The sequence below is a fragment of the Lepidochelys olivacea genome (genome assembly GCF_965140295.1).
Source record: "Lepidochelys olivacea isolate rLepOli2 genome assembly, chromosome: 3".
In the NCBI taxonomy this organism is placed as follows: Eukaryota; Metazoa; Chordata; order Testudines; family Cheloniidae; genus Lepidochelys; species Lepidochelys olivacea.
The window spans coordinates 146,297,272-146,322,106 of record NC_140413.1 but is presented as its reverse complement, the minus strand read 5'-3'; the positions used below and the strand labels follow the sequence as shown (position 1 = coordinate 146,322,106).

General features: G+C 39.9%; 1 protein-coding gene across 2 annotated transcripts in view; it reads left to right on the top strand.

Moving 5' to 3' along the window:
* The window catches only part of STRN (striatin), a 108,846-nt gene that overhangs the window by 51,656 nt on the left and 32,355 nt on the right, over positions 1–24,835 (top strand). For both annotated transcript variants that reach the window (XM_084624412.1, XM_084624413.1), the window contains exons 5-7: positions 1,756–1,923; positions 15,333–15,468; positions 18,665–18,800. In XM_084624412.1, the coding sequence (XP_084480538.1) occupies positions 1,756–1,923; positions 15,333–15,468; positions 18,665–18,800 (440 nt within the window). The remainder of the gene's footprint in view (positions 1–1,755; positions 1,924–15,332; positions 15,469–18,664; positions 18,801–24,835) is intronic.

Here is a 24,835-nt window from a genome sequence, read left to right as displayed (position 1 = left end):
ACCACCGTCTGTGTTGTAGTTTTCAGTTCGACATATTTAACTTTCTAGAGCAAGAGTTGTCTCCATATAATAAACTTCCTGCTATTTATTGTGATTATTGTAATAAGTTTAAAATAACAGCAGTGAGAATATACAGTAGTAATCTACAGTGATTTTGAAATGCTGTAATGGAAGATGCATGCACTTTGATGAAACGGGGTCAAAATTTATATATTTTATCCAAGTGACTGTCCCCCTAACTATGCAATATCACTGCAGTTATCAGTTAACAGCCCCTTGCTTTAAATGGTCTGGTTCTTGTTGCAAGGCAATGTCAGTGAAAGGTCCTCTATTGTGTAACCCAGTCTGTTCCCCCATAAACCCTACACCGTATTATGTCAGAGTCAGGTTCTGATGATTTTCAGGTCATGCTGCAAAACTTACATGTGTTTCCATACTTTTTTGTGGGGGAGGACTGAGTGGGCAGAACTGTGTAGCAGAAAAGTCTGGTAGTGTTGGGTTTGTTTTGTTTTGGAAAGGCACTGGACCAGTTTTTTTTGGTTGAATGGATTATTATTTAATGTGCCCATCCAAAACTATGGATACACATCCATTTTAAATAAACAAATATTTTCTTGACTACGACTCAATGGTATGAGGACAAAGGTATCCCGTAATCTCACTCTCAGAATCTTAAAGAAGATCGTGCTGTTATATGATGTTGAATCACGTATGTATTATGAAATTGTTGCTTAAATTAAATACAGACTTAATTTTGCACAATTGATTTATGGGACTGCCAGAGATCCAGCACTGACTCTCTCTCCCACCAGACTGGCGGCAATGAGGATGTAATTGTTGTTGTAAATGCAAGGAGTGGCTTGTATTAATAGGGGAAAAACAAATGCCCCAGTTTGTCATAGTCATAGTGTGTTCCTAAAATGATGTAATACTTGACACTTTACATCCTCAGAGACCATTACAGTATTGACCAGTTAGTCCTCATAACATCCGTGTGAGGTCAGTAACATTAACTCTGTTTTACAGATGAGGAAAGAGACTGAAAGATTGACTCACCCAGCATCATGCAGCATATTGTTGATCGAGCCAGTTTTAGAACGCATGCATCCCAATCCCAGGCTCAGTTTACTAGATCGCACTTTCACCTCTTATGCACATGAGCCAAATGCAGGAATATTTAAGATTAATAAAATGATTTAGTAAGACTAGATCTGTACAAAATACATTACATCGTAAAATCATATGTTTGTCCTATTATAGTTACAGTAACAGCATGGGAAGTTGACACAGTAGGTGTTTACAGGCTTTGTTTAATGGTCATCTAAGGGACAAAATTTAAGTTTTACTTTTTTGAAGTTTGGTTTAGATTTCCATGAACTTCTCTTGATGAATAAAATCGTTGTGGTATGTTATATGTAACTGACATTTTTATGAATAAATTGCAGATATTTTAAGTTAAAGTCCTTTTCCATCTATTTTTGGTAAATGTAATGAATAACGTATTGTATAAACACTGACTACTAGGCTCTTTGATTTTCTCAGTGACTGCAGAGACTGGTACTGCAAGAGACGATCCCCTCTGCAGCTGGTACAAGACAATTTCTTAGCATGTTTCATTAGCACAGTACCATGCTTTGCTAAGCATTGTACCAAAGATGAGTTTAGGGAGAATCTTTTATTTATTGATTTAAATAATTATAAGGGTATATTTATTGAGATCTGCATGAAAGACTAGCTTGAGTTCTGTTCATACAGGTATCTGCAGGAGGTGGGTTACACTGACACTATACTGGATGTGAAGTCAAAACGAGTGCGAGCTTTGTTGGGCCTCTCAAGTGATCCATCAGACAGGGAAAATGACAAAAATCAAGAATCAATGGTAAATGGTACAGAGGCTGAGAGTAAAGAAAACGCAATGATTGGGTAAGTGCCTAAAACAACAAATGTTATCTTTGTATATAAGTGCAACTTATTATTATTATTATAAATCTAGTTTATGTTCATTTGAAAACGTATACTTTTTATTCTTCAAACTGACTGAATATTTATAGCCAATTCTGTTTTAAAATTTTAAAGGATGAATATGGAAGCCACGCTAAGTATGTTGCTTCTTTATGAGAATCTTAATTTTATTTCTGTTGGAAGGTGACATTAAGAAATCAAACCTTATTTGTGATACATCTGTTGTTAAATGCTTTAGGGAAAATACCAACTGCCAGAGTCATCTTTTTCTTTGATTTATTGGAAACCTTAATATAGGTTAGAGGCCTCTGCATTCTGGTAGATAGTGCTTACTGTTATAACAGTATAATCTCTAGTAAGCAGAGGATTTTATTTATAGTATCTGAAAACATTTTGAACATGGGTAAGTTTTTCACTGTTATAACTCTCCAACTTTGTGACTAGTGTTTACATGGATAAATATGTGAAATTCTGGGTATAATCTAAGTGTAGCTTCCATATGTTCATGCCAATCCTTTTTTGATATAAAAATCTAACCCTTTTAAGTTTACTTATGTTTTGTTTACTAAATAATATTTTGCTGAAAGTATTGTAAATAAATGTTTTAATGTTGTCACACTTATTACCATTAATATCTGAAGCTCACTTTAGGTGTTCAGCAAAATTATTCCTTGGTTCTTGACTGAAATACTGTAGCTTTGAAGACCTTAAACTAATAAAAAGGATGCTGAGTCATTTTGATTAAAAATCTGTGACTGAGCTCTGTACTCCCATAGGTAGTATTACCACCAACAAGCAGTAGACCCTTGTTTGTCTAGGTTTGGCCTCTTGTTTCACAAGCAGTTGTGGTTTAAATGTAGCAGAGGGTAGTGTCCTTTTCTTTTGAAGTATAACTGCTTTATGTGGCACCTAATCTCCAAAGGGAGTTCACAATAATCCCAGCCAGTAGATAATTTACTGGCATCAGGCATGTGTGCAGAGAAGTTATTTAATTAACTAATTTTCATGCTATAATTAAAATTATTCTGTTAAATGAGGAATTAGGGCATATGAGGGGACCCCAACCTGTTAAATTATTTTGTACTTCTAAATAGTTAGCAAGCCTTGCCCTGAGGAGGACATCCTCTGGTTGGCAAGGGCTGCTGCTGCCAGGGCACCTTTTTAAAGGCAGCCTTCCTGCTCTGAGGTAGTAACCTAATGGAATTGACTATTTGTTGTAGAAAACTGATATTGGGTTTGTCAGATACATTATTCTCCCTTTCCATATTTATCCTCTTTATTCTCTTCCACTTTCTCCTATGATAGTTTTTAATTTTTGTTCCAGTCTTGAAGAAATAGTGAGTTCTGACTGCATATATAGCTTTCAGTTTGGGAGATGTGAATGATTTGTTTTTGAGTTAAAGTGGGAGTTAAGCTCTCTCTCCCTCCTTTTTGTTTTACTTGAGATTAGTGGAGTGTCATTTTCCATTAGTTTGAATGGACGATCCCTCCAGATAGGGAGATATGTAATGGGTAAATTGGATTGAATGATGGAGCTGAGCTAGTACATTTAAAGATACTTGTTAGGAGGATACTCAGTAGAGGAGATAGGCCTTGGAGTTGGTGGCACCAGATACTTTGTGTTGCCTCCTTCAGCAACTCAGTTCTCCTTTTTGAGAACTATGCATGTAGTGGGGGTGTAACTGTTCCTTCAGATTTCTTCTCCATAAGCTTTGATCTTACAGAGCTAGGTCTGTTTTGAATAAAGTTAGAGAGACAAGGTGGGTGAGGTAAAATCTTTTACTGGACCAACTTATGTTGGTAGAAGAGACAAGCTTTCCAGGTCACCCAAAGAATAGCTCTGTGTAGCTCGAAAGCTTGTCTCTTTCACCAACAGAGGTTGTCTCTCTAATTTCAATAATACCTGGGACCAGCACTGCTACAACAAAAACTTGAATAAGGTTAACGTTTGCATTTGCAGGCTATTTCTGGCTGTGAGTGTTCAGTGATCCACCAATTATCTGTCGTTTTAGAAGGCTTGCAGTTGCAGAATTATGGTATTGCATGTGTAGTCTGAGAAATTGCGATGTTCTCATCTCACTTGTAACGCACAGGGTCGCTAACTGATGAGAAGAGTTTAGTTGAGGATCTGGGTGTTTTATGTGTGTGGAACATGACAAATGTTATGGTTCAGTTCATGTATAGATCATCCATTATATGAGGATTTCATGATGGAGTTCTCTGAGCTTGTTTCTGCATTCTTCAAATTATTCTGTGTTTGCAGATGTCAGCTCAGACCACTGGTTTGCCTCTTCTTAGAAGTGAAGGATGTCAGGGTTTTACCAAAGGATTGAGAAGAACTCTTGCAGGGCAGAGTGTATGACTGGCCAACTGTGTTGTGAATATTTTGGATTGTATGGTATGTGTGCATAGGCGATCAACTATCATATCTTATATTACAGTGCAGGAGATATTTCATGCTTCTCTCCCTTCATTTCAGTCCTGATGGGCTGCATGGCCTGTCTGCTTCCTCAACCTCTAGAAGAGCACCAGTGCTGAGTACGTGATTGAGATTAAGGGCAAGCAGGATGAGCCAAGTCCTAGTCAGAATATTTGTTCAGCGTTCAGAGACTTGACACTGTCAATCCCTACACCCAAGCAAGTCAGCCTCTAAGAGTATTTCCACACTGCAATTAAAAATCTGTGGCTGACCCAGGCCAGCTGACTTGGGCTAAGGGGCTCAGCTAAGGGGCTGTTTAATTTTGTGTAGATATTTAGGCTTGGGCTGAAGCCTGGGTTCTAGGAACCTGAGGGGTGAGAGGGTCCCAAGCTCGAACATCTACACTGCAATTAAATAACCCCTTAGCCCAAGTCAGCTGGCACAGGCCAGTTCCGAGTGTGTAATCGTGGTGTTGACATACCCTCAGAAAAAACTTCTGCCTAAATTGTGGGAAGAACTGGGGGAAAGTTTAGATGGCGTAGCTCACTCTCCACTGGCCCAGAGGAAAGTGTACCCAGAGTGAGGCACCCCATTAGTCCCAGACAGCTTACTTTTCTAAGAGGGGGAAAGAATAGGGGAGTTCAGTCAGCTCCACCTCCTCCCCACATCCATGGTGTATGGAAAGCTGGTGGAAGATTATGAAGCAAGAATAAGCTTGTGATTGGGGGCAGGAGGGAGACAATGGGGTGGTGGTGATGGTAGTAGAGAAAGAAGTGATTGGAGGGTGCTGTGATAGAGGGTATGCGGAAGAAGAGCAAAAGGAAATGACAGAGAAGAAGAAAAGAGACAAATTGATGAGAACTCTGAGACAGATTGAGAAGGGATGGAAAAGAACATGAGTGAAGGAAGTAAAGACCACAAACTAGGGGGAAAGAGGGACTTTGAAAGGCACAGAAAGAAAGAGAGGAAACATGTTACAGTTTGAGGGAAAAGAGATCTCAGAGTAAAAGAAGGGGAAAGCACAGAGGACACACTAAGTTATAATGTTTAAAAGATTTTATATATATACTGTGTGTAATATATATAGAGAGAGAAAGAGGGAGAGAGCAGATTGGCCAAAGTGACTACCACACAAAGAGAACTCATTCAATATGTGCAGATGTAATGTTGGGAGGAAATCTCGAGAGTTAAACACTTAAAGCTACAGTATGGTCATTACTTACATTTTCCATGTGTCTCTTATTATTATTGGAATATAAGTTGTTAGTAATTAGCTAATACCATTTCAGTTTGTAGTAAATTAATACTGTAGGAAAGGTAGTACAAAACTGGAGGATGCCAAGTGAAGAACTGTTAGTCAGTGAAATGTAAACCTTCAATACAGTCAGATAAGATGCGATGCTAAAGGGGCTTCTGTAATGTGATAACTTATAACTTTTCTTAGGATTTGAACATGTCTAGGCTACCTTCCTATTATGTAATAATGTTACAGTAAAAGTACACATAAATAATTGATTTGTAATCAAAGTGGATAAAAATCCATTTTTTATGAAAATATCGAATTTTTAATTTTTTAAAAAATTCTTTTTTTTTTAAAAACCTACTTAAAAGGAAATCTGAATTTAATACAAAATATGTTGAGGCCTAAACTTACTATATTCTCTTAAAACATCTCAATAATAAAAAAATGTGCTGAATCCCTGAGCCTCTATCAAAAACTGAATTCAAGGCTGCTTTTCTGTGTAAAGAAAGACGTTGTCCCCCGTTTCTAGCTTTTGAGGTCAAGCTTTATTAATATGGCATAATAAGTCAGTCTAAGTAACTCATTTTCAGGAGTCTTAGGCAAGTAGGGACTTACGTTCCAGTCACTTTCACTTAAGCATATTTGAAAGTTTTCCCAGGCTGCCCTGAAATAATCAGTTTAATTCACTGATTGCAGTTAGTCCAGCTGTTTAATATATCATTTAGATGTAAATGTGAAACATGTTAAATTTTATATATCCAAAACATTTAAGGTTGTTTTGGTTAATAAAAAATAAATTTTATGTGCTGTTTTGTGTGTTTAAATTCCAATTATCATCCTTATACAGCTTGACACAAATCATGACCAAAAAGTTAATTATCTAGTAAAGGAAAAGAACAGTTTGGATAGACACCTGTCAGGGATGGTCTAGATCAGGAGTCGGCAGCCTATGGCACGCATGCCAAAGACGGCACGCAAGCTGATTTTTAGTGGCACGCTGCTGCCTGCCGGGTCCCAGCCGCCGGCCCCGCTCAGCCCGCTGCTGAACCCAGGCCGGGACCCCGGCAGGCAGCAGCGTGCCATGAAAAATCCTGCCCGCCCCGGCCCGCTCTTCTCCCGCCCCCTCCCTCCCCCACCCGCAGGGGCAGGGTGAAGAAGCTTGGTCCTGCCAGCTGCTGCTGCACAGCAGGCAAGGTCCCCTCTCCCCTGCCGTGCTGGGTTCCTGCCCCTCCTCCTCTCCTTCCCTGCCGCTGATCAGCTGATGGCCTTTGCAGGGGAGGGGAAGAAACAGAGCTGCAGTGCGCTTGCTGCTCCAGGGAGGAGGTGGAGAAGAAGTGGGGACAGGGCTGTGGGGAAGGGGGGGAATCAGGGCATATCCCCTCCAGCCCCCTGCCATAAGCCACTCTGGGCAGGGGGCTGGGAGCAGCCCCAGGACCCTAGCCTACACCCCCAGCCCTCTGCACTGACCCCTGCACCTCCCTCACACACCCCCAGCCGTCTGCCCTGACTCCTGCACCCTCCTCACCCCCTGCAGCTCTCTGCCCTGATCCTGGCACCCCCTCACACACACACACCCGGCCCTCTGTCCTGACCCCTGCATCCCCCACACCCCCCACATACTCCAGCCTTTACTCCAGCACCCCCCCCACATACCCAGCCTCCCACACCCCATGCCCTGACTCTTGTACCCCCCACATACTCACCCACACCCTGAGCACCAAACGGGAGCTCCTGCACACACACACACCCCACACACGTTCCTGCCTGCACCCCTCGCACCAAATGGGCGCTGCCCAGGTAAGCACTCCACACCCAAACCTCCTGCCCCAACCCTGAGCCCCCTCCCTCATTCTAGCTCTTGGCCAGACCCTAAACCCCAACCTGCTCCTTCACCCCCAGCTCTGTGCTCAGTGCACTCCCACCCTCAGCTCAGTGCAGAGAGAGAAGAAGAGAATGGGCTAGAACCAGGGAGAAGGTAGGTACCCACCCTGTGGGGGCAGGGCCGGGATTCCAGGCCGGCCGCGGGCTGAGCAGGGCCGGTAGCCGGGACCCTGGCTGGCAGGAGCTGGTGGCCGGAACCCCAGACTGGCAGCGGGCTGAGCCGCACATGCTGGTCTGGGGTCCTGGGCACCGGCCCCGCTCAGCCTGCTGCCGGTCTGGGGTTCTGGCTGCAAGCCCCTTGCCAGCGGGGTCCTGGCCGCAGGCTCCACTCAGCCTGCTGCCGGCCTAGGTGAACGGAACCCCAGGCTGGCAGTGGGCTGAGCAGGCCGGCGGCATAAGATCAGCATTTTAATTTAATTTTAAATGAAGCTTCTTAAACATTTTGAAAACCTTGTTTACTTCACATACAACAATAATTTAATTATATAATATATAGACTTACAGCGAGAGACCTTCTAAAAAATGTTAAAATGTATTACTGGCACGCAAAACCTTAAATTAAAGTGAATAAATGGAGACTCGGCACACCACTTCTGAAAGGTTGCCGACCCCGGTCTAGATTTACTTGGTCCTGCCTCAGCAGAGGGGGCTGGACTTGGTGACCTCTCAGGGTCTCTTCCAGCTCTACATTTCTGTGAGTCTGTATCTTTAAATAAACAGTAAATCACTCAACATTTTCTAACATACTGAAAACGTACAATTAATATGAATCTGAAAATATTAATCTATATAATTGCTTAAATAAATATATATAAATAAATGTATGCCTCCTAGATAGCAAAATGATGTATCAAATCTAGTGTAAAGGCTCTATTTTATTGCATGTCCATGTATTTTAATGGTTTTACCAGCCAATGAGCGTGTACCTGTCTTAGAAAATAGCAGAAGTACAATTTGATTTAAAATTAATTATTTAAATCTAGGCTTTCCACTTGATGCTTTTAAATCATGGTTTAAATCAATCCACCATGGTGGCAGTCAAGGTTTAATAAAAGGACTTGCCTGCATGCCAGTGGTGAATGAATTTGTCTGACAAATGCCAGTCAAATTTTGCACTTCGAGGTGATCCCCAGAAAGAGGATCTCATGTGATGCTTTTATACTGTCTGCTTCTAGCACAGTATCTTATGTACGAGCATTGCACCAAGTGCAGCAATTGCTGTTGCTACCTCAGCCTCTCTCGGCACTAGTCTACTGCCTTCCACCATATAGACCGACGTCTCTCATTTCCCTCCTGTCCTCTACCAAATGTCTCTTACTGTTGTTCGGATAAACCCTGTCTTCTTCCCTTGTCCTTGCATGAAATCAAACTGGCCAGATGTCAGGTTTCTGGGAGGAAAGGAGGATACTCTTCTCTCAAAAATGTAATCACTTTATTTTGTAGGGTTTTTTTTTTTTTTAAGAGGGAAAAATTATTTTGCCTGTTGTGCACACATCCATTATACCATATCTCACCTGACCTATGTTCATGGCCAGCATTTACTCCTGGGGGAATTCTGTGCTACTTGATATGTGCAGACTTCATGGCCCCTGCAGATTTCTTTGCTTGCCCACAGAAAATGGTGGAGAAACAAAAGGAAGCTGCAGTGCAGGCACATCGGTTTGGGTGCCTGGAGCAGCCAGCAGAGATAAATCACCATGGGGGGGGCTGGGGATTCCCCAGCAGGTGGCTCCTACCCTATGTTGGGCTCAGCTACAGGTCCCAGCTGGGCTGGGGAGGAAGAAAGATGAGACTTGCTCTTCCCCTGCTAGGAGTGGTTGGGGCCACGTTAGACCCACCCCCCGAATCTTCCCCAGCTGCAGAAAACTCCACATGCTTTCCCCCACTCCACTTCCTGCCCCCATTGCTCCTCAGCTGCGGGGGGGTGAGGGAGGCGGGAGGGGGGGAGGAGGTCATTGTATGGGGAGCTGCTCCCCATCTGCCCATCCCGCAAGCATCCAGACCCCTCCTTACCAAACCTCACCCCGCTGCACCCAGACCCCCTCTTGAGCCCTGCCCCCCCCCAATCCCCACCCCGTCTGCATCTGGACCTGCACCGCTGCACCAAGACCGCCCCCACATTTGAACCTCCACCCCAACAAGCCCCACCCTGATGAGCCCCTCAACCCCTCTGCCCCAGCCAACTGCACCTGGACCTCCCACCCCACCAAGCCCCACTCCCCCAGCACCCAGACTCCCTGCTGAACCCCAACCGCCCTCGTGCAGCCAGTAGCCTGTGCTTTTCACTGCTCTGCTGGAGCTTCCACATTTATTTATTAATAAATAACATTTTCAGAATTTTGCAGAATTTTAAAATATTGTGCTCAGAATTATTATTTTTTTGCTCAGAATTTTTAAGTGCAGAATTTCCTAAGGAGTACCAGGATTCTAATGTTCAATGCTATAGTGTTGGCTGTAAATGCTACATCTCTGGAAAATGGGAAAATTTCCATGAAGAAGCTTGGAATGCTTGGGGTGACGGTGTTAGGAGGCTGCTTTTATTCATCTCAGTGTTCCTATGTGGGGAGGACGAGGGTAGCAGTAGGCAGAGCTGCTACTGTGGTAGTACTGTGAAGACAGTGACTCTTTTCTCATAGACTGAAATGCTTAACTGAAGATCTGTGAGTTTCTAACTACTTCAGAAAATTGTTTTAAGTCTGGATAGTCTCAGCTTTTCACATGTTGATGTTGGATTTCCAGTAGATTTGCTGGACAGTATTTTTGGAGCACCATGCTCAACTTACTCCAATTGTCTGAAAATCATTTAAGTTAGGAGTTAAAGTTTTTCCTGCTCATAGTCTAGTATATCAGTAGCCACTAGGCATATGGCTGAATATTTGTCTTTTTACACATTCCTGTATATCTGCTAATGTACAGATCCTCATGAACACTTTAACACTCAAGAACATCATGTGGATTTGGGATGCTTCCTGGAAGATTTTGATTCCATTTATGAAAACATTATTTTGATAGCCTGACACTGATAGTCCTGTTCCCACATGTTTCATGGCATTTAAAAGGGGAGCTATATTCACTTTCTTCAGATCAACCCACTTGCATTACGGAAGATAAGTACAACTTCTGAGCATGAATGCACTCAAAAACAGATACTAAACATAACTTTCTATTAACATTTGAAATTTCCAATGCCTGCAGTGAACAGAATGAGTGCTTTTCCCACATCAAATGTTTTATATCATTAAACAAAACAAATGGAAACTGCCTCACTAAAATGTCATGTGTAGCCTTGTGCAACATGAAAGTATTTAAGTATCTTTAGCTTACTCCTTAAATCTTCTTTTTAATCACTTTACCCCTTAACTGAATCCTAGGTAGTCCAAATTAATTTCTTTTTGAGGGTATATTTTTATTATTGACAGAAGAATAAACATATAATAGAATAAAAATGAAATGGAATAAAGGAATAAAATGTTTAATAACAAAATAGATAATTTATGATGCTGAGGACTTGATAAAGAGGCTCAAAGATGAGAAACTGCATTTAAATGACCAGTTGAAACTCATTCCAAGAGTTCTAACATTTATTAAAAAATCACTTTTTTAAAGGTTAAGGCTAATTGGGCTGTAATCTCTCCCTAATCTCAAACTGGATTTGTGCCTTTTTATTTTAATAAGGCTGATTTCTGTTTCACATCTTACACATGAGCAAAATAAACTCAAGTGAAAACCGTCATGGAATCTGCTCCCTAATGTCAGGAGAATAATTAAGCATTTTTCCATGACCCGGATTTATTTTCTGGAGTGAAATAAACCATTCCAACCAAGACTTAAGCAACTAAATGTCTTTCTACTCCAAAAGGCAGAATACCTGAGTAATTCCTGCATCCATAAATCCTCTTAGCACTTACACATTTAATAAACCTGCTCTTTGTGTACTGGCTGATGAACATACATAGTGTGTGTTAGCATACTTATAAAATGGTTTATTGGAAAAAAAAAATTAAACCCCTGAATTTAATTGGAGGAAGGAAATAATTCCAAAATAGTGTGCAAATTCAACACAAATAGTAAATAAAAACAATTATAACACTGAAAAACTATTTTTTATTTCTAAAAATCGCTTTTTATTCCCCTCCTTTCCTCAATTCCTATCTCCCTCTTGCTTTACCTGAGTGGGGCTTCAAAAACAGCTGTTTTTGCCACACCCAGACACTCTCACCAGATGAATTTAAACAGGGCTTCTGAAGGAAAACTACTGGGCCAGTTGGCTTTAGCTGATCATTAGGAGTAATGCTTCAAACAACAAGCAACACCTTACCGTGTTCTTTGAGGTCCCACTCTTATTGATCCAATGAAGACACTCGGGCCTGTGACAACAGCTTCACTTTAGAAGCCTCTCTCATTACACTGCCACACATCTATGACCAGTACCAGTACCTTGTTTTTGGAAACCTCATACAAGGCACTTCTGGAGTGAAGAGGAAGAGACCAAAAAAAATTAATAAATAGGGGAGAGGGAAGCAGAGAAGAGGAGAGAGATGAATAGAGAAATAACTTTTAAATGTTACCCCAATTATTTTTTACAAAAATTGTTTGTGGAGTGGTATAGTGATCTGGCTAGTCAAGCAGCCTTATCTTTTCATGTACATTTGTTGGGACATAATTATATGGGCTGAAAGCTGCTTCAGTTAGTAAACTTGCAGTTTACATCCAAACCATTTTGTAAGTATTACTTCCTACTTTTAGTTTGTATTGCATTGTTTCTTGTATAGTGTGTTAATTCACTGGAAGTTTCAAAGAGATTGTGACAGACTGTCTAGCCTGTCATAAATTTATACACAAGGTAAAAATTATATTAAAGCAGTTCTACAGTTTTATTTGGTGACATGTATTTCCATATTTTCAGTTATACTGCATTATAAAGGGCCTGGCTCTCTGCATGGTAATGAAAATTCTTCAAAACGTTTAGAGTCATTAGTCATAGAAAAGAATAAGCTAATTGATATGTATGCGTGTGTTTTCTGTACTCAGTCTGAGACACAGCTCAACTAAGATTTTGGCAGGCTTGAAAGAACTTTCATACCATGAGAAGGGAGTTCTTAAAGATACTATGGCCTCACATTTGAACAGATTTTGTTGGTAGGAAGAGATAAGGAGTCAACAAAAACTAGCTTAGGAAAGTGATGTAACGTATATATGAGGCCCAAAGCAGGCCTTGGGGAGAACAAAAAGCTGTATTTTCTGTAAGTAGGAGAGGGGATTTTGCTAAAACACACTCTCCCACCCCTCTCTCTACCCTGGGTCATGTGAAGCCTTTCTGGTGCTCTAGATTAGGCCTTTGAAACTGTGGTTCAGACACAGACTTTTTCTGTATTGGCCTGATTAAACATTTTTTAGTCTAAGTTGAGCCTGTATTTAACTATTTTATTTTGTGAATTTTCTCTGTTTCTGTAATATACCAATAAAGTCTGCTTTTATTTAAGACTACCTGTCTTTGGTCTTTGATACTATTAGTCACTGACAAGAGTCTCTGAGAAGGAACTAACCTCTTTCCTTGTGGGAGGGAGGGCACAGCAATTGAAAGATTCAAGGTGGAAGGAAGGCCCCAGTAATTAAAAGATCTGAAGTGTCATAAAGACAATAACTGTCTTCAATATAATATTAACTAATTTCAATAATTTAATTTTAAATTATAAAATATTATGGGTCATGTTAGAAGCAGCAAAGAAAATTCAATATGCTCTTAGTGGCATCATCATTAAAAACAGTGAGTTAAACTTTAGTGCCCCGTGTTTTACAGTTTACTGTATTTGAACCAGCTCCTAAATTTTAGACCTTGAAAGCCAAATGAACATTATACATTTTGGACTAGTGCCTTATGTTTTAAGGTTTTGACCAACTGGCTTCCAAGCCAAAATTTTTGCTGGAACAACAGTTCAGGGCAGGAATTGAAGTTGGTATGGTCAGACCAGTCATATCAGTGAGAGCTTTAAATTATATCTCTGGAGTACTTCTCATAGAACAGAATTGGGGGCAGGGGTGTATGCTCTACATTATCTCAAAGAGGATTGGGAGTTCTGTGAGGGTAATTATGCTCTTTATTCCAAAAAGGGGTGAGTTCAGATATTTCCCAAATCTGAAATCATTAAAAAAGCATATTGTACCACCTGGTCCTCTTGCCCTCAATGTGTGTGCTAGGAATTTCCCCGTAAAGGTGCTATAGGGAGGGGTGCCCTCAGCTGAGTCCTGTTTTTCCCCCTCCCTACAGCTGCTTCTGTCATTATCCTGCTGTTCAGCCTTTTATCATTATCAAGATTACGCTTCACACATCGACCAACTTTCAACCACAGGTTTCACTTTCAACTATTTAAAGCTTTTTCTTTTGGTATTCTAGAATAATTGGTAATGTAAAGTTAAAATCTATTTGATTTTTATTGAGTTAAAAGTAATTTTAGTGACTACTCTTATCCTTGAGTGGTCCTGCCGGTTTTCTTCAAATCACATACTCATAATTTTTAATGATTTTCACTTTCCTGTTGCTTTGTGAACCGTAAAGGAAACTGACTAAACAGGGTAAACCTTGAAACTGACTTTACACAAAGTGCTGTCAAATGCACAATATAAACTAAAAAATGGATAAGTTTTCTCTCATATTTTTCAGCTAACAGCATTTTTAGACATCACTTGTAATAGCAAGTAAAAATATTAGATATTTATGTGATTTGCCAAATGGCAAGAATACCACAAGTAAAAGCATTAGGAGTTAATGTTATTAGATTGCCAAATCTACCAGAGCACAAGGCAGAGAAAACATGTCTGCAAGGTGAAGCTTCATTTATCTGTGTACCTCTGGGGTTTGGAGTTTTTTCCACTTGTTTCCATCTGTATTTAGCTTTCCTACCAGAATCTTTGTTCAGAGTTCTGTCCCATTGTGAGTAGTGTTAGGCTGATTTAGTTTTATGGTTTCTTATTCATCCTAGGAGTTTGAAGTACTGATTCACTAATTATGTTTATTCTTAGGATCTCTTTTACTGTACTGTATGTTCATCAACATTACCTTGATTAATGGTCACAAGGTCTAGCTTGGATTCTTTCTCTTAACCGTTATTGACATACCAACTCTTCCTGTTCCAGAGACATTTTCTGGATTTCTGCCAGAATTGACAAAAGTAATGTTAGCAAAATTATATTTTATTAAATGTTAACTGCTCTTTAGAACCCCTAGTACTTAATTTAGTCTTAAACGGATTTTTTCCCCTCATTGAACTGTTTTACAGTAGCAAATTTAGTACTCATCAAAGGTGCGTGATTGATGGGTCTGGAGCATTCTATTTCCCAGCAAGATGGGGGGCATCACAGGCAGCAGTGAAGTCATATTCTGCTCTGTCAGATTACTGTGCCCCTGTGAATGCTTGAAAGCTAGCTTGGTTGTCTTGGCTCATTCAGTCCTTTTGCTCTCTACTGCAACTGCCAAGAAGGGTGCCAGTTGTGGTGGTGTTTTGTGATGTGGGCCCAGCTGGAAACTGTTCTAAAATACTTCAGAAAATTGAAGCAGCTAAGTTGGGAATTGCAGCTGAGCAAGAAATAATTACAGGGTGTTTTAAAAAAAAAAAAAAAGAGAGAGAGAGAGAGAGAAAAAAGGACCCATCATTAATATTATATTGTTTGCCCACAAATATAATTACATATAATCATTGTCCAATTTTACCAACTGACTTATTTTTATCTTGCAGAGCATTGGTCATTACAGAACAAAACAACCAGATTGGTGAATGCAAATTTTTTTTGTTTTTGCTCTTCTTTATTCAAAATATGTTTTTTATCCAGGAAACCAGAATTGACAGACTCTGCCTCTCTGCTAGAGACCTTCAAATTTCTTGAAAATGCAGCTTCAGATTTCAGTGATGAAGATGAGGATGAAGATATTGAAAGAAGAGAGAAAACAATGATTGATACCTCAACGGTGGGTCAAAAAAATCTCATTGTTGAAAAACTTGTGGTGAACAGAAAAGAAAAAGGAAAGTGTGAGGTTAAGGAAAAGTAAACAGGCTGATTCTGTGTCCCTTATACAGGTGCATCCGCGTGTGCCCCATGCAAATTATTAAACACACCCCATATATGACTAAATGTATATCTGCCTAGTTGGGTGCGCAAGATTGGAAGCGTAAGATATGTACTTCTGAATTTGTGTGCACAAAGTAAGCATGCCTACTTGGAGCCTGAAAATTATCCCCAAATGTTATTTTTTACTCTTCTTTGGTCTATTCTGTTAGTTTTATTTAAAAAAAAACAAACCTCCTGCCACCACCTGCTCTGTTTGAATCCAGAAGTTTGTGAACCTAATTATTTTTAATGAGCAACTGATCAATTTTATTTTTTAGGAACCACACACCTTCTAATTCAATCTTCTTCCTTCTTTTGGTGTTGAGAAGTATAATCTGTAATTCTAAATCAGAAATCCATTTGATGTGAAATATTTGCTTAAAATTTTTAAACTAATTTGAGGAAAATGCTTTTTGCAGTTTCCCAAAACTTATTACATTTCATTTTTAAGCAGCTTGTAGAGAATTTTAAAGTAAATGTATCTGTAATATATGAATAAACCCAACCCTAGTATTTAACCCAATCCCGTATCGTTTTGTCAAATTGTTATGCTTACAAGAAGCACACGGGAACTTTTTCAGGGGAAAAGGCAATACACCATGTTTATTGAAGATACAACAATTGGCATATACATTCAATCACACCACACACACAAACACACACTGTCCCACCAGTCGATGTTATAGTTACCAGTCTGGATCAATCTAGTGGCCAGCTAGGTTGATCACCAGTAGGGAGGAGCCGGGTTCCGTTGGTCGCAAAACGATGCTCCGGGGAAGTCTTAGCAGGACGAACCCAAAGTTTCATGGCAAGGCACCCTGTTTATATAGTGATTTTCCTTCATTGGGACTAATTAGTTTTGCACCATCATGTAATCAATTGTTGTTTGACGAGTGCTTGTTTTCTTTTATTAAGTTCCTCAGGAAGTTATTCCATGCTGGTTGTGATTACAGCTATCTTGTCCCCATTGATAGGTGCCTGTCTCATTTTTAGAGTCGTTAATCTGCTCTCCTCTGACATTTAAATAGGGGCATGTTGCAGGCTCTTGGCGCCCTTGCGTCTGTCTACGGTTCCTCCCTAGACCATCTGGTTCGGTGATGGCCTTTACACTTATCTCTTAACACACACATTCCTTATTCACACACAAAACAAAATTAATTTACACAGAACATTTTGAACAGGAACATCAAGTTGCAATGCAAAAGAAAACAATCATGGCATTCTTTTGCTTATTTTAAAGTGCTAAATCTGTTACAAATTGGTGACCCTCAAAGGTCTGTCACTGCCTTGAAATCAGCACAGACAGATTCTGGCTGATGTATCTTTACCAGTGGCCCATTCGGCCATTTCTTTCTGCTATTCAAAAAGGTTGGCTGGCAGGATATGATCAAATCATACACCAACATATTTAATACATGCTACATTATTATTCTTCATCCTTCATTCTAAATTATATAAAATACAAACATAAAATCCTACTACTACACAATGACTAAACTTCCCTTTGAGTATACAATGTATGGTAAGGTTACAATTGATCAAATGAAAATGTCTGAAAATGTTGTCCTAATAAATCATGTTTGTCTAATCAGTGGTATTTAAATATAATTTTAAAATAACGGAACAGTTAGTTGTTTGATGGTACAATGGTGATTGACTTTGGAAGTACAAATAAATGCCCTTTCTTTCTCTGTCATCGAGGGACTGCCGTCTGTAACAAGCAAATTTACTTTCTGCAGATCTAAAAAAATTTTTTCAATAAGCCTTTTACCTTTGCAAAAATGATCTCTCCTGGGTGTATGTTTCTAATGGTATTAAGCACAAAAATTCTTCCTTGAAAATTTCACCATCATAAAATCTAACAGTGATAGCTGGGCAGTGTCATTTAAGTTGCTTGATTCAGCCTCTTTAAGAGATGTGTATTTGGCATTTTTAAAATCATAAAGCAGTACTGACAGACAATCCTTGTAATTTATCTCCAGTCTTTCCACTGCCATAAAATTAGGTAGGGAAACTTGCTTCACATGGTTCACAATGTCATCTTTGTTTTTATCTCTGGCAGATAGGAAGTCATAGGCAAATGGTAGGCAGCACATCACTATTCGTGAATTTAATTATAAACATTTTTTTAAGGGGACCTGGTGGACCACACAGGAAGCCTTGGTGGAACACATTTGGCTCGGAGGCTGCCTATTGAGTATCATTGTACTACTGCTTAGATCAGCTGAACTATGCCACTCAGTGGTGTGGATTTTTCATGTAGTTATGCCAACCTAATTTTTTAGTATCGATCAGGCCTAAGTGAAATAAGTACTGCTCAAAAGCAGTTTTTCATTGAAATAGACACCATTATAATTTACAGTAACAAGGTGCCACAAGTACTCGTTTTCTTTTTCTGAATACAGACGAACACAGCTGCTACTCTGAAACCAATAACAAACCTAAGTCACTGGTTAATTAAATGACTTTAACCTAGACAATCTGCTTTTGTTGTAGGAAAAATTAAATTTCAGTTGACAAGTATAGTATGAATTAGTGTAGCTTAGAACTTTTTGTTTTTTAACAAATTACTGAGATGGTGTTAAAGTGACCAAAGAAAATACAATTTAGAAGTGACAAAAGCATAGATGGTGGTGGTAAAATGTGCAGCAAATAGGCAAGGTCACCACCATTTTGCCCAGCAAAGATGATTCTGAACAAATCAGTTTTGTAAAAAGGGTGAACATAAGAATACAGACTGTCACACTTGTAGACTATCCCTGGTAAATTACCAGTATAGCCCTTACTGTGCTAAGGTTGTGTATTGACTGCTTTAGGGTGAGGAAGATTGTTGTTTTAGACAGGACTTTCCTTTAGATTTACTGTTTGAATAAATCAAATGTGTTTACTTTGTCCTGTTTCCTCCCTGCCCCCGCCGCTAAAATAGAGGAACCCTATGTTTAATTTTTTCCTGCCTCTGTTCTAACTTTGTTAGTTCCACGTGTGAAAGCAAATAGTACTGGTAGATACAAAGTTGTATTTTTAGTTTAATTTAGCTTTTTTTTCTTTTTATTTAGATGGTGAGGAGAAGAGTGGTGTCTGATAGCAGTGAAGACAGAGATACAGAAGAAGCTTTGAAAGAGTTTGACTTCTTGGTTGGATCAGATGAAGGAGACGGAGAATCTAGAAGTTCAGGAGATGGAACTGACTGGGGTAAGGGAGCTTAATGGATCACACCAGAAAAACAGAAAATAGATTAAGCACAAAAACTGAACAGTATTTTGCCAAGATCGCTACATCTTTAAAGGAACCCTACTGTAAATCCTTTGGTGGTAGACTGAGATCCTGTTACTGGGAGACTGAGATATTGTTACTTTTCTGTATGCAGCTTTATGCACAGATTCTTAAGACATTCACATTTTTGTTCAGTTGTTTATTTTAAGTAATAATGCAAATATATATAGTTTAAATAATCTCTGTAGAGTTCCAGTATCTTTTCTATCTATCCAAACTATAGAAGCTCTATAAACCGTTGATTTGTCAGATTGTGAATGTGAATATGAGAGGTTTTTAATCTTCTTCCCTTCCTCCCACTTTAATCCAGAAAGCAGTATGAGTCATAAAGGTTTAATTAATTTTTTTCCATTCAAATGGCAGCAATTTGAGCAGTTTGGTCTATTCTATTGCTCAAATCCCTTTGAAAAAGATAGTAGGCATATATTTAAATCCTGTTTAGTTAGGGAACTTCATAAACTATTGTCTAGTAATATGTGGTTCAAGTTAACGTTTTGCAGCCAGATTATCAGAACCTAGTTTACTTTGAAGAATTGATTATTTAAGCCCCAGCATATTACGTAAACTAGCTGCATGCCAAGCTGATAGATTCTGAGGATCATAGAATCATAGAATATCAGGGTTGGAAGGGACCCCTGAAGGTCATCTAGTCCAACCCCCTGCTCGAAGCAGGACCAATTCCCAGTTAAATCATCCCAGCCAGGGCTTTGTCAAGCCTGACCTTAAAAACCTCTAAGGAAGGAGATTCTACCACCTCCCTAGGTAACGCATTCCAGTGTTTCACCACCCTCTTAGTGAAAAAGTTTTTCCTAATATCCAATCTAAACCTCCCCCACTGCAACTTGAGACCATTACTCCTCGTTCTGTCATCTGCTACCATTGAGAACAGTCTAGAGCCATCCTCTTTGGAACCCCCTTTCAGGTAGTTGAAAGCAGCTATCAAATCCCCCCTCATTCTTCTCTTCTGCAGGCTAAACAATCCCAGTTCCCTCAGCCTCTCCTCATAAGTCATGTGTTCCAGACCCCTAATCATTTTTGTTGCCCTTCGCTGGACTCTCTCCAATTTATCCACATCCTTCTTGTAGTGTGGGGCCCAAAACTGGACACAGTACTCCAGATGAGGCCTCACCAATGTCGAATAGAGGGGAACGATCACGTCCCTCGATCTGCTCGCTATGCCCCTACTTATACATCCCAAAATGCCATTGGCCTTCTTGGCAACAAGGGCACACTGCTGACTCATATCCAGCTTCTCGTCCACTGTCACCCCTAGGTCCTTTTCCGCAGAACTGCTGCCTAGCCATTCGGTCCCTAGTCTGTAGCTGTGCATTGGGTTCTTCCGTCCTAAGTGCAGGACCCTGCACTTATCCTTATTGAACCTCATCAGATTTCTTTTGGCCCAATCCTCCAATTTGTCTAGGTCCTTCTGTATCCTATCCCTCCCCTCCAGCGTGTCTACCACTCCTCCCAGTTTAGTATCATCCGCAAATTTGCTGAGAGTGCAATCCACACCATCCTCCAGATCATTTATGAAGATATTGAACAAAACCGGCCCCAGGACCGACCCCTGGGGCACTCCACTTGATACCGGCTGCCAACTAGACATGGAGCCATTGATCACTACCCGTTGAGCCCGACAATCTAGCCAGCTTTCTACCCACCTTATAGTGCATTCATCCAGCCCATACTTCCTTAACTTGCTGACAAGAATACTGTGGGAGACCGTGTCAAAAGCTTTGCTAAAGTCAAGAAACAATACATCCACTGCTTTCCCTTCATCCACAGAACCAGTAATCTCATCATAAAAGGCGATTAGATTAGTCAGGCATGAGCTTCCCTTGGTGAATCCATGCTGGCTGTTCCTGATCACTTTCCTCTCATGCAAGTGCTTCAGAATTGATTCTTTGAGGACCTGCTCCATGATTTTTCCAGGGACTGAGGTGAGGCTGACTGGCCTGTAGTTCCCAGGATCCTCCTTCTTCCCTTTTTTAAAGATTGGCACTACATTAGCCTTTTTCCAGTCATCCGGGACTTTCCCGGTTCGCCACGAGTTTTCAAAGATAATGGCCAATGGCTCTGCAATCACAGCCGCCAATTCCTTCAGCACTCTCGGATGCAACTCGTCCGGCCCCATGGACTTGTGCACATCCAGCTTTTCTGAATAGTCCCTAACCACCTCTATCTCCACAGAGGGCTGGCCATCTCTTCCCCATTTTGTGATGCCCAGCGCAGCAGTCTGGGAGCTGACCTTGTTAGTGAAAACAGAGGCAAAAAAAGCATTGAGCATATTAGCTTTTTCCACATCCTCTGTCACTAGGTTGCCTCCCTCATTCAGTAAGGGGCCCACACTTTCCTTGGCTTTCTTCTTGTTGCCAACATACCTGAAGAAACCCTTCTTGTTACTCTTAACATCTCTGGCTAGCTGCAGCTCCAGGTGCGATTTGGCCCTCCTGATATCATTCCTACATGCCCGAGCAATATTTTTATACTCTTCCCTGGTCATATGTCCAACCTTCCACTTCTTGTAAGCTTCTTTTTTTATGTTTAAGATCCACTAGGATTTCACCATTAAGCCAAGCTGGTCGCCTGCCATATTTACTATTCTTTCGACTCATTGGGATGGTTTGTCCCTGTAACCTCAACAGGGATTCCTTGAAATACAGCCAGCTCTCCTGGACTCCTTTCCCCTTCAAGTTAGTCCCCCAGGGGATCCTGGCCATCCGTTCCCTGAGGGAGTCGAAGTCTGCTTTCCTGAAGTCCAGGGTCCGTATCCTGCTGCTTACCTTTCTTCCCTGCGTCAGGATCCTGAACTCAACCAACTCATGGTCACTGCCTCCCAGATTCCCATCCACTTTTGCTTCCCCCACTAATTCTACCTGGTATATTTGGCCCAGTATATAAAAGGTTGAGAGGCTGCAGTTAACTCTGCTGGTGGGAGGTCATGAGCTCCCTAAGCCCCCCTCATAGCCCAATGCATATCTCTAATTCTCTCACCACTCATGAACTGGTCACAGGGAAGAAGAAAGCTTTACTTGAGCTTTGGGCTTGCAGTAACCCTCAATGTACTGAAATCACTGGGCCTGGGATTGAAGCCTAAGTACTTACTTTAAATACAGCTACAAGAATTCCCTTAAGTTATTAAAAGGCCAATGATTCTTCCCCAAAAATAGTTCTTGAAAGGCATACTGGTATTTGCTTTTTTTATAATTAAACCTTCATCTTTTCTGCTTTCTGAGCATACTGTATCTAACACTTGTGCTGCTGAAATGTGAATAGGGTGAGTTTGTCAGTAAGCAGTCCTATATAATCTAAGGTGTTAAATAAATTCTTACTAACATTGATGACAGCTCAGTACAGATTTACAAAAGATTTACTTTCCAAAAAAAATAGAAATGTTATGGAAAGTTATAATTTCCTTTATAGTTGTATGTTTTCAATCCTTGTAAAACTGGATCCAAAGGAGGTTTTCAGTTCTTTATATCACATCTTGTAATTATAGTTATAATAGTCTGTCGTCATAAGCTGCCACACTATGTCATTATAAATTCTTTATCAATTAATTTAAGACACTTATTTGATTTAAATTAAATTAAAAATTAAATGTAATAATGTCTTATAACTTAATATATTGGAAGTAGGGGGAAATAGATGGTAAAGTTGTTTAAAAATTGCTTTCTAGCTTTGAACAGTATATTTTTTACAATAAAATTTTCCTGAATATTTTTAATAGTAATTTATTAAACAGGTACAATGGAATGCCATGAATGACTGCTTCTGAGAGCCTTTAGAGTTGATCAGATCTATGATTTCTAAACTAGAAAGCATTTACATACTAGTTCAAAATCCACTTTTGTAAAATGGATTAAATATGATGTATGGTACATGCAAGAAGTATGTAAGTGTGTATTATCATAGGCATGCCATAGAATATTAATGTCTGAAGTTGTTTGCTGACAACTGTGGCATCTATATCCTGCATATTTCTAAACCTTTTTTTCCCAAAGCAGAGCAGAAATTCCATGTCAAATCTGGGGAAGAAAAGCATGATCAGCTAAAACTTCTCTCCTGATTTCAGAAATGGTGGCCTATTGTCCACAAACAAAACTACCCTGCCCTGCCCTTAAATGTAATGCTGCTTATATTTCATGATCCATTTTTATTCTACCTCTGTATTACACTTCTGGGGATGTCTCCAGTGCTGATGAGGGGATTGTTTCTTATCTTCTACCTCCAGCAAATCACCAGACTTGTGGAAACTGGGGAAAAATCTGCGGTGGAGAAACTGATACACCCTCCTTCTCCCCTCCCTCACAATATATGTGGAAAAGATCCACACATAGAGTAGATCTTCTGTACATGGGTCAAAAGGACTTAACTCATCGATGGCCCATAATAATTTAGCCTCTTCCCTAGGAACTTTTTTTAACTATTGATATTTCTCCATTTTCAAAGATGTTCCAAAAATAATTAATTCTTAGCACAACTATTTGTTTTCTGAATTAGTCTGTCATCCATGGAAGTAACGCCTCTTTGATCACTGTTTTTTGTATCGTAATTCTATCCAAGTCCAATGTGTTAGTCTTCTCCAGTTTATTAGAATTTATAAATACTTCTTCCATGGATGTGTTAATGTCTTCACCTCATGTTGATGTGAAGAAACCATTTATATCAGTGGTTCTCCACCAGGGGTACATGTACCCCTGAGGGTTTGCAGATGTCTTCCAGGGGGTACGTCAACTCATCTAGATAATTTTACAATGGGCTAAAAGCACTACCAAAGTCAGTACAAACTAAAATTTCATAAAGACAATGACTTGTTTATGCTACTGTATGTGCTATATCAGTGTTTCTCAACCGGGTGGGGTGTCCTGATTTATTTTATAATTATATGGTAAAAATGAGAAAGTAAGCAATTTTTCACTAATAGTGTGCTAACTCACTTTTGTATTCTTATTAGGGCTGTCAATTAATCACAGTTAACTCACGCGATTAACTGAAAAAATTAATTATGATTAAAAAAATTAATCGCAGTTAATTGCACTGTTAAACAATAGAATACCAATTGAAATTTATTAAATATTTTGGATGTTTTTCTACATTTTCAAATGTATTGATCTCAGTTACAACACAGAATACAAAAGTGTACAGTGCTCACTTTATATTGTTTTTCTTAAAAATATTTGCGCTATAAAAATGACAAAAAAACTGCACTCCATAACAAAACAATGTAGAACTTTAGAGCCTACAAGTCCACTGAGTCCTACTTCTTGTGCAGCCAATCACTAAGAGAAACAAGTTTGTTTACATTTACGGGAGATAATGCTGCCCGCTTCTTATTTACAATGTCATCTGAAAGTGAGAACAGACATTTGCATGGCACTTTTGTAGCTGGCATTGCAAGGTATTTATGTCTCAGGTATGCTAAACATTTGTATGCCCCTTCATGCTTTGGCCACCATTTCCAGAGGACATGCAACCATGCTGATGACGCTCGTTTAAAAAAAAAAGCGTTAATTAAATTTGTGACTGAACTCCTTGGGGGAGAATTGTATGTCTCCTGCTCTGTGTTTTACCTACATTCTGCCATATATTTCATGTTATAGCAGTCTCGGATGATGACCCAGCATGTTGTTCGTTTTAAGAACCCTTTCAGTGCAGATTTGACAAAACACAAAGATGGTACCAATATGAGATTTCTAAAGATAGCTACTGCACTCGACCCAAGATTTAAGAATCTGAAGTGCCTTCCAAAATCTGAGAGGGATGGGGTGTGGAGCATGCTTTCAGGCGTCTTAAAAGAGCAACACTCCGATGCGGAAACTACAGAACCCTAACCACCAAAAAAGAAAATCAACCTTCTGCTGGTGACATCTGACTCAGATGATGAAAATGAACATGCCTTGGTCTGCACTGCTTTGGATCGTTATCGAGCAGAACCCATCCTCAGCATGGAC